The 14,652-nt window shown below is 38.3% G+C and overlaps 1 protein-coding gene across 1 annotated transcript in view; it reads right to left on the bottom strand.

Moving 5' to 3' along the window:
- Positions 1–14,652, bottom strand: part of CSMD3 (CUB and Sushi multiple domains 3) — a 669,880-nt gene that overhangs the window by 382,767 nt on the left and 272,461 nt on the right. The window contains exon 13 of the mRNA XM_064441769.1: positions 11,709–11,830. Coding sequence (XP_064297839.1) covers positions 11,709–11,830 — 122 coding nt within the window. The remainder of the gene's footprint in view (positions 1–11,708; positions 11,831–14,652) is intronic.

The following is a 14,652-nucleotide window of genomic DNA, read 5'->3' as shown; positions in this document are numbered from 1 at the left end:
GGAAACAATGCTCCAGATGATAGCTTAAAAAAGTAAGGCTTGCTAAGACCATTATAAACAGATAGCACGCAGTATATGCAGCGAAAAAATATCAAACAATCTATAAAACAACAATGAAAAAAATCATGATCATGAAAAAAATCATTAACATCCTTCCCTCATAAAACTAATCTCACTGTCAGAGTTAAAAAAAAAAAAAATCATTGTTCTTAAGTAGCAAGCTGACTGCAATCATAGGAAGGGACTGAGGACTTCTAATTAACTTGCCCCTGCTTCTGTTCTTCCATTCAGTAGTTAGTCAAATGGGATATCCTTGCATGCAGCACAGAAGTCTGCCTTTTTTCATCTCACTGAAAGTAAGCCGTCTGCTCCAAAAGAAAACAGAGGTCACTAACTGATGTCAGCCTATTCTGATGAGCCGCTACACATCCTGAAGGAGGCAGAAACCACAGGAGTGATATTAGTGACTTAAGTTTCAGTGGATGTTCCTGCAAACATCACCTTCAGTTTGCATTGTGAACGCGTATTGGGTTTACGTGGCAAGGTTTTGGTAGCAGGAAGGAACTGTAGGGGTGGCTTCTGTGAGAACTGATCAGGAGCTGCCCCTCCATGTCAGACAGAACCAGATGGCTCCAAGACAGACCCACCACTGGCCAAAGCTGGGCAAACTAGTGACCTTGGTAGTGCCTCTGTATAACATATTTAAGAAAGGGTAAAAAATGCTGTGCAACAGCAGCTGAAGGGGGAGTAGTAACAATAACTGGGAGAAACAACTGTGCAGGCACCAAGGTCAGTGAGGAAGGAGGAGGAGGAGGTGCTTCAGGCACCAGAGCAGAGATTCCCCTGCAGCCTGTGGTGAAGACCATGGTGAGGCAGGCTGTACCCCTGCAGCCCATGGGGGTTAATGGTGGAGCAGATATCCACCTGCAGCCTGTGGAGGACCCCATGCTGGAGCAGGTGGGTGTGCCTGAAGGAAGCTGTGACCCTGTGGGAAGCTTGTGCTGGAGCAGGCTTTTGACAGCATCTGGTGACTGTGGGGGCCCCCGCTGGAGCAGTCTGCTCTGGAAGTGCAGCACCCCATGGAATGACCCAGTTTGGATAAGTTAATGGCGGACTGTTTCCCATGGGGGGCACTCCACATAGGAGCAGGGGGAGAGTGTGAGGGGGAAGGAGTAGCAGAGACAAAGTGTAATGGGCTGACTGCAACCCCCATTCCCTGTCTTCCCTGTGTTACTTGGTGGGAGGACACGGAGAAGTTGGGTGCAAAGTTGAGCCTGGGAAGAAGGGAGGGGTGAGGGAAGGGAAGGTGTTGGTTTAAATTTGCTCTTATTTCTCATTATCCTACTCTTAATTTGATTGCCAACAAATTAATTTAATTTCCTCGAGTCAAGTCTCTTTTGTAAATGACGATAACTAGTGAGTGATCTTCCTGTCTTTCTCTTGACCCCATGAGACTCTTCATAGTATTTTCTCCCCCTGTCCTGTTGAGGAGGGAAAGCGAGAGAAGCCCAGTGGGCACCTGGCAGACAGCCAAGGTTAATCCACTACAGAATGGTACCACAAACTCCTATAAAGGAGTCACTTCATGGAAAACAAACATACAAACAAACTACTAGCAGCTCAATTTCCCAGTCAAATATCAGAAAAACCATATGTATTGAGCAGAAAACCATATGTATTGAGCAGAAAACCATATGTATCAAGCAGAACAATTTACTATAAAGACCACTCATAAGAGCAACCAAGTGAACTCAACTGTGGAGGAAAGTGACAAGTCTCTGTGCCAAAAATTCACCAAACAAAAAAGACTGAAATGTATTAATTGCTCACAGTGCAAGCACTGGAAACTTCTTATCAAAGTCTCTGGATCATGCATATGTCTTTTTAAAAGTTCTAGCCTGGATGTGCATATTCATCATAAGTACAAATAAGAAAATATATTTGCAAAGTGTATTAGAGACATAACTTAGACTAATTTTAGGAACTTATTGAAAGAGTAACAGAACTAAAACTCAGGTTTGGCCTTTAATTCTATATAAAGTTTTAATCAAAGGTGGAGTTAATACCTGAAATTCAGCTTATGGCTAGAATCTAAAATTGCTGATGGGTGCAATAGAATAAATTTCTCCTCTCCAAGTTTTTGCAGTAGGCACAATCTCTCGCCCATTCTCTATGGGTAGATCATATTTTCAGAGTGTAAACCACCACTCCTGTAGTCACAGAAATGGTAGAAAAATATTTCGTGATATAAAATCTACAATAATTAAGAAAATGTACCTCTCCTTTCATATTGAAAGTGGAGTTATAGTAAAATTGCAGGATGGGAGGACAAGTCATTCATCCATCTGCAATTACATTACTTTTTTTTCTTCACATATCTTTGATTTTACTATTTTTCTCCAATACTTAACCAAAAGCACATACCTCCTGACTCCAGATACTCTCATTCAACAATTGATGAATGTTGAACCTGCTAACTTCATCCTAGAAATAGCTGGATTCCCTTCTGTGCTTTTGCTCTGCTGAGACAATCTTCCCTCCCTCCACATATATTTCTAAGAGTCCTTTAAACAGCAGTATATACGTCACTTGGATTTTTTTAACTGGATCAAAGTGTTCATGAACAATATTGAAGACTAGTGTAGCTAACTCTGTAAAGAAATTGAAGGTGTTCTGAACAGAACTGAAATATTTTTACACTTTCTAGCTTCATATAGAATAAAAGTATGTTATCTCCTAAATACAGTACCACCTTTTTTAACCTGCATGAATGAAAAATAGGATTATGGTTAAAATATATAGTTAAGAGTGAGCTTAAGTATGCTCATGTTTTCTAATAATTTTACTGATTGTAACAACTGCAATACATCTTCATGATAGGCTTAGGAAAAGCCAAATTTGAGACATTTCCTTGTAAAAAGAGCTGCAGCGTAGTTTGTTCCAACAGTCCTGACCAGAATAGACTTGATGAAATGAGTGCTTGAGTCCATGCAAAAGCACCCAGCCAGCTTGAGATTTATATTGTCAACATGAATAAATATGGATGGCTACTGGGTTTAGGCTTGAAAGCAAGCTTAGGAAATGTTCTGCTGACAGTTTTGACATGGTTAATGAAATAACACAGCTGTGGTAAATTAAATGTAAACACTCAGCTTTTTGCTGAATTTTGTTTTGCTTATTTTTGGCTTGCCCTAAAAAGCACAAAAACTCAGAAATGGAAAGAGGAAATTTTTGCAGGAGGAAAACAGCAACATCATGACATAAGGAAGGAGGAAGGGAAGAATACAACGTAAGTATATGGAAAAAAAAAAGAACACCTTAGTATAGAGGGATTGAATGAGAACCATGTTTAATATGAATTCAGTAACAGCTACAAGTTATTCCCTCAGTAAACTTCTTCAGACTTGCAGAAAATATCATGTGAGGAGTTTCCCAGGCGCTGATCTCTCCTCTCTGGTGACCGATGACAGGACCCGAGGGAATGGCAGGAAGATGTGCCGGGGAGGGTTAGGTTGGGTATTAGGAGAAGGTTCTTCCCCCAGAGGGGGGTGGAGCCCTGGAACAGGCTCTCCAGGGAGGCAGACACGGCACCAAGCCTGATGATATTCAGGAGGCACTTGGACAATGCCCTCAGAGATATGGTGTGAATTCGGGGTAGTCCTGTGCAGGGTCAGGAGCTGGACTCGATCCTTGTGGGTCCCTTCCAACTCAGGACATTCTATGATTCTATGATATTTTGAACTTTTTCAATAGTTTCTCAGAAAGTAAAGGTCTACAGAAGTTGGAAATAGTTGTCATAAATTTTCATAGGCTCTGCCATTATGACAATTTTCAAATTATAGATTTCCTAACAGATATTTGATATCCACAAAAATGCCTACTTTCAGACATAAATCATTATTGATTTCAAAATTATTTCAAAATTCAGTGGATAAAAAGATAAGAATGTGAACATGGGCAAACTTTTGAAACTGATGTTCTAAATAATACATTCTAATGAATACAGTTATGCAGACAGTAAGAATACTCTTATGCCTGAAATACACTGAATGTAACATTTAGAATATGGTGGTGACAAACAAAAACTAACATGTAATCCTGTAAAATTTCTCTTTAAAAAAAAAAAAAAATTCTGCTATGTAAAATTACCAGAAGCAGGACCTAGTTTTCTGATCCATCTAAATTTAACAATGAGCTTATATTTTTATATTCTGCTTAAAATTTTGGAAAACAGCTTGGTTTCTTTTTAAAGGAACCCTTTTGCTTATTTTTCTCCTTCTTAATGCATGGTGGTGAAAGATACGTGGTGTGAATATGGCTGAGATCTGTCAGAAAGGCTGTCATTCTAGCACTGATGTTTTCCACAGTGTTTCTGTCACTGTGGATTAGAAAAAAAATCAGCAAGTATAATTCATAAGACTTGAACTCTGGTTAATTTTAACCATAATTCAGATTCCACTGATATCTTAGCCTGTTGTTAAATCTAAACTGATCATTTTGTTGCCCATCCTTTTGAATGGCAAAATCAAGAGTCACAATTGCAATTTTTCTTATTCCACATGCTGTTTAAGCAAACAACAGGAACTAGGTTTTAATGTAGCCCAGCAGATAACATTTTTGCTGTTACTAGTAAAAACACACAGGATTTGTACTGACCTGACAATAAGCATCTCAGCATTATTTGGCTTTCTCTTGATCTAAACTGGTTTTAGCATGCTTACACTATGATAACAATTATCTAGCAATTACTGCCTAACAGGTCTGGTTTAGTTCTGTGAATACTTTATATGGCAAAAAACCCTAACCAACCAGGGCATTCACTGTCTAACAAACAACAGCCCTTTATGTTAAGTGAAGCTGAGGAAATTGTGCAACTTTCAAACTTTACCTTGTAATTAAAAGCAGGTGAAGATACAAAAAAACATTGTGCCTTGATACAGTGCTGGAAACAGTTGATAGCAATAAGGCCAATTTATTTTGTTAAGCTAAAGCAGAGGGCTATAGCAAACTAATATTATTGTATACAATGCAGAAAAATTGTATATTTTTATGTATTAGCTAAGAATGAAATAATTAAATTCAACATTCTTATATTGGCAAAATATCTAGAGCATTTGAAGCACCATAATTTAAGAATGCTTATAATGAAGAATTGCCATATGATTTCACTCCATCTGTCAAATAGGTAATTTGCAGACTTATAATCTAAAAATCTACATATGCTTTTCTTTTTATTTGTGGTGGGTTTTTTTTTTCTGTGATATGCATATTAATAGCAGATAACAGCTTTCTTTCCCTCACTGTCTGGAATTTTATCATGTGTATCACTCATTCAGTGTTTTAAAATTAACAACAAAGATTTTCTGAAAAAGGTCAAGGAACAGATGCAGAATTTGTGTCACTACAAGCAGCAGTATATATTTGAGTTATGGAAGGAATAAAACATACAAAATGAGGTTTTGTCACTCAAACAATAAAATACAGAAAATCTTGCTATGTTTATAACAATATGAAAATGTTTTCATGATGATAATACTTCAAGTTCAAGAAATGACATTTAATGTATTAGACCATCAGATTGTGATGGTTGCCAGTTTTAGCAAAAAAATGTTAAACCAATCTACCCAGTGTTTATTCTGGTAAGATGAGACATTGTAGGTATTTAGTTCAGGGAAATTTAAAGACACATTATTTAAAAAAATAAAAACAACAAGTAGATAAAGTTATCATGGTTTGTGTTGAAGCAGCTTTCACAGAAAATGTCTTTCTCTATTCTCTATCTAGTTAATATTAACTGAATCAGTCTTCCAGTGTGAAAAAAAGTTTTTTTTTTCTGTTGCTTAATATATATCTATATATGTATTATATAAAAAAGTATTTATATCTATATCTATATATATCTCAACAACTCTTAAGCCTATCAGAAATCATTAGCTTCTTCTACCTATGGTTTTCCTACACAAATCTCTAAATAAAATAAGTCTTTTCTCTGGGCTTCTCTTTTCCACCTCAGAAGTTGCTATCTCCCTTTAAGAAAGGCTGCTAGTCTATGGATAAACCAACTCTATGTTACTTGTCCCATGAAAATGGGTCATAATAGGACCTGGAAAAAGACTGGTCTGAAGCACAATGCAAGTAACTGTAAAATTCAGCCTGCAACCTGTTTTCTGTGCGTACAGTTCATACCTGAGACAGAATAAACCAAATGTGATACCATAAAAAGTTATAAACAATATTTCCAGCTGTTTCTTGGTAAGAAATACTGTTCAGGCATGTGATCTGATATGGTAACAATTAAAGGAAAACAAGTTTTACATTTTTAGGAGGAAAGCAATAGAAAAAAATACACTGCTTCTGGGGAGGGGAAGGGAATTAAACCACAAAAATACAAAGATTATTAGTATATTCAAAATGTAAGCATAACATTACAAGATCCCGTTACGCAATGTCATAATCAATTACCAGCAATTCATAGCATTTTCCAAAACCTAGCTGCTGAGTTTGTACAACAACCCATGAGATGTTCAAGTATCTTACTGGATGTGAGAGATATAATGAAGTGGAGTTCAAACCGAGAAACCCTTATTCTCATTTCTGTGCAGTTATTCACAAGAATGTTTCCTATGAACCCAAGGGGTTAATAATATGAGAATCACAGTTCAGGCCAAAACAGAGAACTTAAAATTCTGTTGCACCGTTAGCATACCACAGAGAGGCCTGATTTTCTTTGCATACTTTCAGGCAGATCGCTGGAACTATAGTTTTGCTATTTTTGATCAATAAAGTTTTAGTTGATTCCAGAGTGGCCATGGATTTGCCAGAGTGGCAAAAATTTTTGCCAGAGTGGCAAAAATCACTTGCTTGATGTATGTAAGAAAATAGGTGGAAACCATGTTAAGACAATCTAGAAGTAGGAAAACAGACCACGAATTTCCTCCATCGTACACTGTTGGAGAAGCCTCACGTGCAGGTACTGATCCTCATAGGAATTTCAACCACCCCAATATCACCTAGGAGGGCAACAAAGCAGGGGACAAGCTATCAAGGATGTTTAGGGAGTGTGCTAATCACAACTTCCTAACACAGGTGATTGAGAGTTGACAAGGGGACTTGCTCTGTTGGACCTCATGCTTACAACCAAGGAAGAGCTGGTTGGCAACGTAAATACTGGGGCCGACTGGGCTGCAGTGACTGGATTGGTGGAGTTCAGGATCCTGAAAGGAGGGAGGCAAGGCAAAAGGCAGGAGGAACACAACCCTGACAGGAGAACAGACTTTGTTCAGGGTTCTGTTCCAAAGAATCCCATGCAGATGGTTCTGGAGAGAAGAACTGTCCAGAGACCTGGTTGATATTCATAGATCACTACCTCCAAACTCAATAAATGTTCATCCCAATGAATAAAAAACTAAGCAAAGGTACAAGTAAGCCTGCATGAACGAACAAGGAGCTCCTGACTAAACTCAAACATAGAAGCGCAAGAGAGATGAAATCAGGGTCAGGACACCCAGGAGCAGAGAGACACACCTTTGAGCATGCAGGGATATTTCTAGGAAAACCAAAGGCTATCTGGGGTTAAGTTTGGCAAGGGACTTGAATGGAACATGAAGAGCTTCTACAGTATGTCAGCAGCAAAAGGTAGATGACAGAAAACAGGGGCTGTCCACTGAATGGGGCAGGTTGCATGGTGACAAAGGACACAGAAAAGAGCAATGTACAGAATACCCTCTTCACTTCTGTCCTTACTGATAAGACTTGCATTCAGGAATCCCAGGCTCCTGAGATTAGGGGAATTCTGCTGCAAGGAAGACTGTTTATAGCTGGAGGAGGATCAGGTTAGGGAACATTTAAACAAAATGGGTATACAAAGGTCCATTGTACACATGGGTGCTGAGGGAGCTGGCCAATGTCATTGTGGAGCCACTCTTGATCATCTGTGAAACGTCATGGTGATCAGGAAGTGATTCCTGAGGACTGGAAGAATGAAAGCTTCACACCTATCTTCAGCAATGGCAAGAAAGGGTATCTGGGGAACTACAGGCCAGTTAGCCTCACCTTGATTTGTGGGGAGGTGATGGAGCAAATACTCCTGGACACCATTTTGAAACATATTAAGGAAAGAAGGATGCCTGAAAGTAGCAAGCGTGGATTTATGAAGGGGCAATCATGCCTGATCAACCTGAAAACCTTCTACAATGAGATGATCGTCTTGGTGGATGAGTGAAGAGCAGTGGATGATGATCTTGAACTTCAGTAAGGTTTTCAACAATGTCTTCCATAACATTCTTATAAGCAAACTGACGAAGTATGGGTAGATGAATGTACAGTGAGGTAAGAAACTGTCTCTGCTGCTCCTTCCTCCTCACGCTCCTCCTCTGCTCCAGCGTGGGACCCCTCCCATGAGAGATGGTCCTTTATAGCTATACTCCATGAACTTCTCCAGCATGGGTCCTTCCCATGGGCTACAGTTCTTCATGAACTGCTCCAGCATGGGTCCTTTCCATGGGGTGCAGTCTTTCAGGAATAGACTGCTCCAGCATGGGCCTGCCATGGGGTCACAGGTCCTGCCAGTAAACCTTCTCCAGTGTGCTCTTCTTTCCATGGGCCACAGGTCCTGCCAGAAGCCTGCTCCAGCACGGGCTTCCCATGGGGTCACAGCCTCCTTCAGGGCACATCCACCTGCTGCAGCGTGGGATCCTCCATGGGCTGCAGGTGGATATCTGCTCCACTGTGGACCTCCGTGGGCTGCAGGGGAATCTCTGCTCTGGTGCCTGGAGCACCTCCTTCCCCTCCTTCTTCACTGACGTTAGTGTCTGCAGGGTTGTTTCTCCCACATATTCTCACTCACCTTCAGCTGCCGTTGCACAGCATTTTTTACACTTTCCCAAATATATTAATACAGAAGTGCCACCAGCTTGCCTGATTTCCTCACCTGTGTCCTGCAATGAGCCTGTTTTGGAGCCAACTAGAACTGGCTCTGCCAACATGGGAGCAGCTCCTGACCAGTTCTCACAGAAGTCACACTTGCAGCCCCCTACTACTAAAACCTTATCATGATAATGCAATACATAAGTACTAATCAAATCAAACTGAATCTTGCATGCACTGAAATACATTACTGAACCAGCAGATATTCAACCTATGATTTCTTGCTCATCCCCGACTATTAAAACTGGGTGTGTGCTTATATATTCTTATCAGTCAGGGCCTGGGACATTTTTCATGCTATGCTAATATGCTATTTTGTAGTATATACAGTTTCAGAAAAAAAAAATCCAATATAAATTAACTTTTTTAAACCTTTTTAAGAAAACCTTTTATTTTAACTATTTATTTTAACCTCTGACTAAAAGAGCGGGTTTATTTTGTTTTCATTTGAACTGGAATTTATACACATAGAATAACTTGATCTCCTAAGTGCTTTGCGAGAAAGGAAAACAAGCCTAACAACTGCACCTCCCTAGTACAAGAGAATTAAGCAGCTACTAGAAAGAGTCTACAGCAAAAGGACACTACGATGATTAAGGGACTGGAACATCTCTCATATAAGGAAGGGTTGAGAGAGCTGAGCTTGCTTAGCCTAGAGAAGAGGACGCTCAGGTGGATCTTAATGTGTATAAACACTTGAAGGGAGGATGTAAAGAAGATTAAACCAAACCCTTAAAAATGGTGCCCAGTGACAGGACCAGAGGCAGTGGGCACAAAAAGAAACACAGGAGGTTCCATCTGAACATCAGGAAACAATTTTTCACTGTGAGGGTAACTGACCACTAGCATTGGTTGCCCAGAGAGGTTGTAGAGTCACCATCCTTGGAGATACTTAAAGACTGTCTGGGCAACTTCCTTTAGGTGGCCCTGCTTGAGCAGGGGAGTTCAACTAAATGATATCCACAAGTCAATTCCAATCTCAGTCATTCTGTAACTCTGTGAACCACACTGACAGGGACAAACCATTTGTTCACTTCTTAATTTTCAGCACTCAGCTTTAAATCCAAAGTTCCTTGAAAACAGAAACTGTAAACTTGTAAGGAAAACAATACTGAGAAATAATGTTTCTGAATGCCTCAGTGAAAAATACCTTTGGTCAAAATGAAGTTCTGAGGTTTTGAAGATAACACTCCATTGCCATGTTGTGAATTGGCAGGGAGGGAGGAGGAAGACAGCATTTAGACATGAATACCTCCACCTGAGTGTAATCCTTAACACTCTTCAAGTCATTAGTAACTAAACCCCTATGATTTTCCAGTACATACATATGAATTTGTGAGCTTAAAGTTTTGCTTCTACCATTGGAAGAATGTAGAAAATCTTATTTGGTTTTTTTGTTGTGTAGACATGCCCTTGCTACATTTAAGAAAGGAAACCATTTTATGCAAAATATGGCCAAAAAGGTCTTAAATGCATTCTATACAAAAGCTCAGTCATGGTTTTCAAACCATTTAAAGCATTTGTTCAAAGTGTAAGAGCTGTGTTTAATTTCCTCAAACAATATGGTAATAAATTCCATCTACTGCCACATTTGACAGAACTTTCTCTCAGAAATTCTGGATGTGCACAGATTTCATCATGCTCACTAATAGTTTTTGATTAAAGAAATAAAAATATACAGCTTCTTTAGGCCAGAGAAATGGCTCTTTACTATTACTTTTGAACTTTGTGCCCATCTGTGGGACAGAGACAACATCTCCTTTCAAGGATTCTTGAAACAATTTTCATGATCTATAAATTGGATACAATGGATTAGCAGTCCTTGGAACAAGGATAAAAGAAACAAACAACCCTTCCCCCCCAAATACATCTACTGTCTTCATTAGAAATACTCTAATCACTTGATTAAATATCCTTTTTTTCTTCTTCCAAAGTGGAACGTAAGGATGACTTCCACAGGACTTTGTAAGATTAGACAGAGAAATGCACCAGTGTAGCTAAATGGTTTTTGAAATGTAATCAGATTTTCACTGAGTCCTCTGTCTTTCTGCTTAAAAAACTCACATGTTTTTTCTCAGCATCTCTGATCAATTAATGGAGTGTGATACAGGTGGCAATATGAGACAGAAATTAGGAGGTAGAATGTACCTGTACCCTGCAGCAGCAAACACAGATGTTGGTAGTCCTTTATAAAACATTCCTGAGCTATACAGTTAATTTTTGTTTTATTACATCTAAACAACTCCATAACACTCAATTCAGATAAAATAGTAAACCTAGAAATAGAATATAGCCATTGCTACCAGGTGCCTAGCTCGTGAATTTGAAGACAAGTGGTGTCATAACTTAGCTTTATTACTCTACTTTGACTCATCTGGCATTATCGGAACTCCCAGTACTTTTGGTTTAAAGTGTAGGTATAAAGCATTTGGGATTTTAATACGGTGGTTCAGACAATGAAATAAATTACACAACTTCAGAACAGTCCTTCAGGAAGTGAAAGTTAATGAATGAACCTCAGTGATTTCTCACATAGTCTAAGAGAATCACATAAAAACATGATGGCATCTACTTGGCATACAAAACCCAAAACACTCTTAGAGGAAACAGCATCTGCCCATACCCATCTAATATCAGCCATTTCTTAGAAATGCCTGCAATGCACCAAGTACAGCAGCTGGACTGTAGAGAGCAATCATATTAGTGAAAAATGTCATGGGCCTACATATGCTTTGGATTTATTATTTTTTTTTTAAAAAGCAAAGCCAGGATTTTAAACTTACCTTATTAGTATTGATAGCTGTGATGACCCACACACATTGAGCATTGCTGTCATACTGGAATGGAAAATTGGGTGATGTGAAAGTGCCTCCAGGTCCCTGAAGATTGGATCCACAAGTCTTGACTGTAAAAAGAAGGTTTATCTTTTAACTTACATACAAAATACATGTAGCAGATTCATAAAACAAGTTCTAACTTATATTAATCAAGATGTGCAGGATTAAAATACCATTGACCAAAAACAGAACGACCTCATACAAGATAATGGAATATTCCTATTTAGTTATTCTGACAAAGTAAAATAAACTTTATTTTGTGTCCAAACATAATTAAAAAAAAAAAATAAATATTTGGAGTAAAAATGGCAACTACGCTAAGGGAAACTGCTCTATTTTTGAGAGAACACTTCAAGAAGTGACTTATCTTGTTACCTTCACTAATGTCTCAAGAGACAAGGGTTTATATAATAGAACACAAAGATCACTTTCAGCACTGTGCATTTTTTGTGCATATGTATTGGTGTATGGCAAGGTAGCATTTTTTCTGCTGTAATCACTGTCCAACCCATTGAACGAATGGCTGAAGCACTGAAAACTTTAAAGGAAACTTGTAAAAGTTAGACTTACATAACATAGTGTTAGCTATTTTTAAAGACTACAAAGGGCATTTATTTACAAATCAGTCTATAGGGTTATTTACAGTAGCATATCTTAAATAAACTGATATCCTTTTTTACTGTAGGTTGCATCTCACATCACAAATAATACAAGGAACATAAACTGTGTCCTTCCTGCTTGAGAATGACATTTTTAAGGCATTAAATTCATAGTCTGCTGAAGTCAATAGAAGTTTTATTGTTGGTTCCTTGATATTCAGATCTTTGCTGAATGCACAGTTGGTTACCTTCTCCTATATGAAGCTGCAGAACTGATAAGCAACCTCAGCTAAACATGAGCTTACTATATTTCTTTGGTGATTATTAATGACACCATAAATAAATTGCAGAAGCTAAAAAATCATTGCTTCTTCTGTATTCTGGCAGACCATCTTGCTTAATTGAATAAAAAACTTCACATTAAGGTATGTGAAATTACCATACATTTGTGTTGCACTTTTACAAAGCATACTTATTTGATCAATACTGAAAACAGGAGAATTAGCTGCTGGTGCACGAAGACTTGTTCCTTCTGTCCCTTTAGCATCTAGAAAGAATGTCACTATTTCTATCCATCCTGCACCACTTTACCCCTCAGAGAAGCAATACTGTGGTGAAGAGTCTGTTCAAAGCCACACCAGAAGACTGAAAACAAGGAAAGAGGAGGGAGACGAGAGGAAGGCTTCTCATACATGATCAGTAACAGAAGCCATTGAGGTCATGATTGAAACTAACACCGAGCACAGCTTTTAATCTATTATTTTAATTAAAAACTGTATGACTCTTGCGGCTCATTTGTGGGAAGAAAGCCAGGAGGGGAAAATCAGTGAGTGTTCTAGACACAATCTGCTGCTCCGTCTGAACATGTGAGTCCATCCTTTGGGGCAGAGCTGAGATGTAAAGCACATCTCCTTCGCATGTATGCTGTGGTAGAGTTATGAGTTGTGTTTGCTGTTTTTTTTCAGGGTAGCATCGTAGTTAAGGTCTCAAAGGAAAGCCATGTCATTCTATAATTATAAAAGCTAAGTCTTTGACTCCTAATTTCTATTATTCATACTCATTGGAAATATTCCTAACAGGCATTTGCTTTCAGTACCATAGCCTGAAATCCAGAAGGAAAAAAAAAGCAAACCACAAATTAAACCAATCACTTGGTTTTCTAAAGTCTGGCTAAGGAGGAAAAAAGGAGTGATTAATACATGAATCTTCATTCATTTGAAAATACAGATGTAAGAAGCTGCAAAGATGAAGCTATTAGCTATACTTATGTACAGTTTAGGAAGGCTTCTGAATCAGCCGCATAAAATACTGAAATTTTATGGGTTGATACTGCATTTCTTTGGAGATAAAGGGAGAAAAATGTGCACCTTTAGGCTTTTAATGCCTATACATGATTGACCTCGTTGCATTTGTCAAGTGGCTGATGTGCAAAACACTTCTGTGTTTTTTGGTGGATATCAAAGTACTTTCTGTTCAGCAATAACTGTAGTGAAAGCAATGTTCTACACTAATATGACAATATAATATTCTAATATGCTAACACTTTATGTTCAAGTCTATAATCCACAGTTTGCCAATAAAACATAATCAAAAAAATTCTTACGTGATTTCTTTACTCAGTAATTTATATCTGCCTCTGAGCCTCAATACTGTACTTGTAGCTCCTTCAATATACCCATCTTTGCTTTTATCCCATTACCTGTTGTCTTGATCTCAATAAGCAGCACAGGTTCCTTGCCTCTGCTTCTGATTTTGTGTGAATCACATGAAGATTTGTTCTCAATCACTGCAACCTTTAAAGTGCTGCAGGTTACAGGTAGTGTAGTATATACTTGTAAAAATAAGACAATTTTTTATTTAGCTTTTACTGATTATTAGAAAAATCTCTCAGAGACATAACAAGTGGTCTGCATAACATTTATTCTATATTTATTGAAAATTATACACCTCCTATATCTTTTTATACGTTCTTTGACAAGCTTTCTGAATTAAAGTAGTTGCTCACAAGGCAGTTCACCTAAGTATGCACTGCCTCTCATGGCTCTGTGCTGATTCGTAGAACACTGGGAAGACTAACTAAAGCAGATGAAAAAAATTGTTTCCACTGGATTTTGGAAGTACTGCCTCAGAGAACTGATTTACACAGTTTCTCATGAGTAAGTCTATTTAATATGAGAATAATTTACACATAAGCTGAAAGTTGTGGAATTGTAAAGAAATATATAGTGGTAAATTAATAACATATACCACATTTTCCTGGATCTCTTGAATGTGTCCCTACTTATTTTAAG

Source organism: Phalacrocorax carbo, chromosome 2 (genome assembly GCF_963921805.1).
Source record: "Phalacrocorax carbo chromosome 2, bPhaCar2.1, whole genome shotgun sequence".
Taxonomy (NCBI): domain Eukaryota; kingdom Metazoa; phylum Chordata; class Aves; order Suliformes; family Phalacrocoracidae; genus Phalacrocorax; species Phalacrocorax carbo.
Note: the sequence above shows the minus strand (reverse complement) of the source record. Positions and strands in the feature narration are given on the sequence as shown.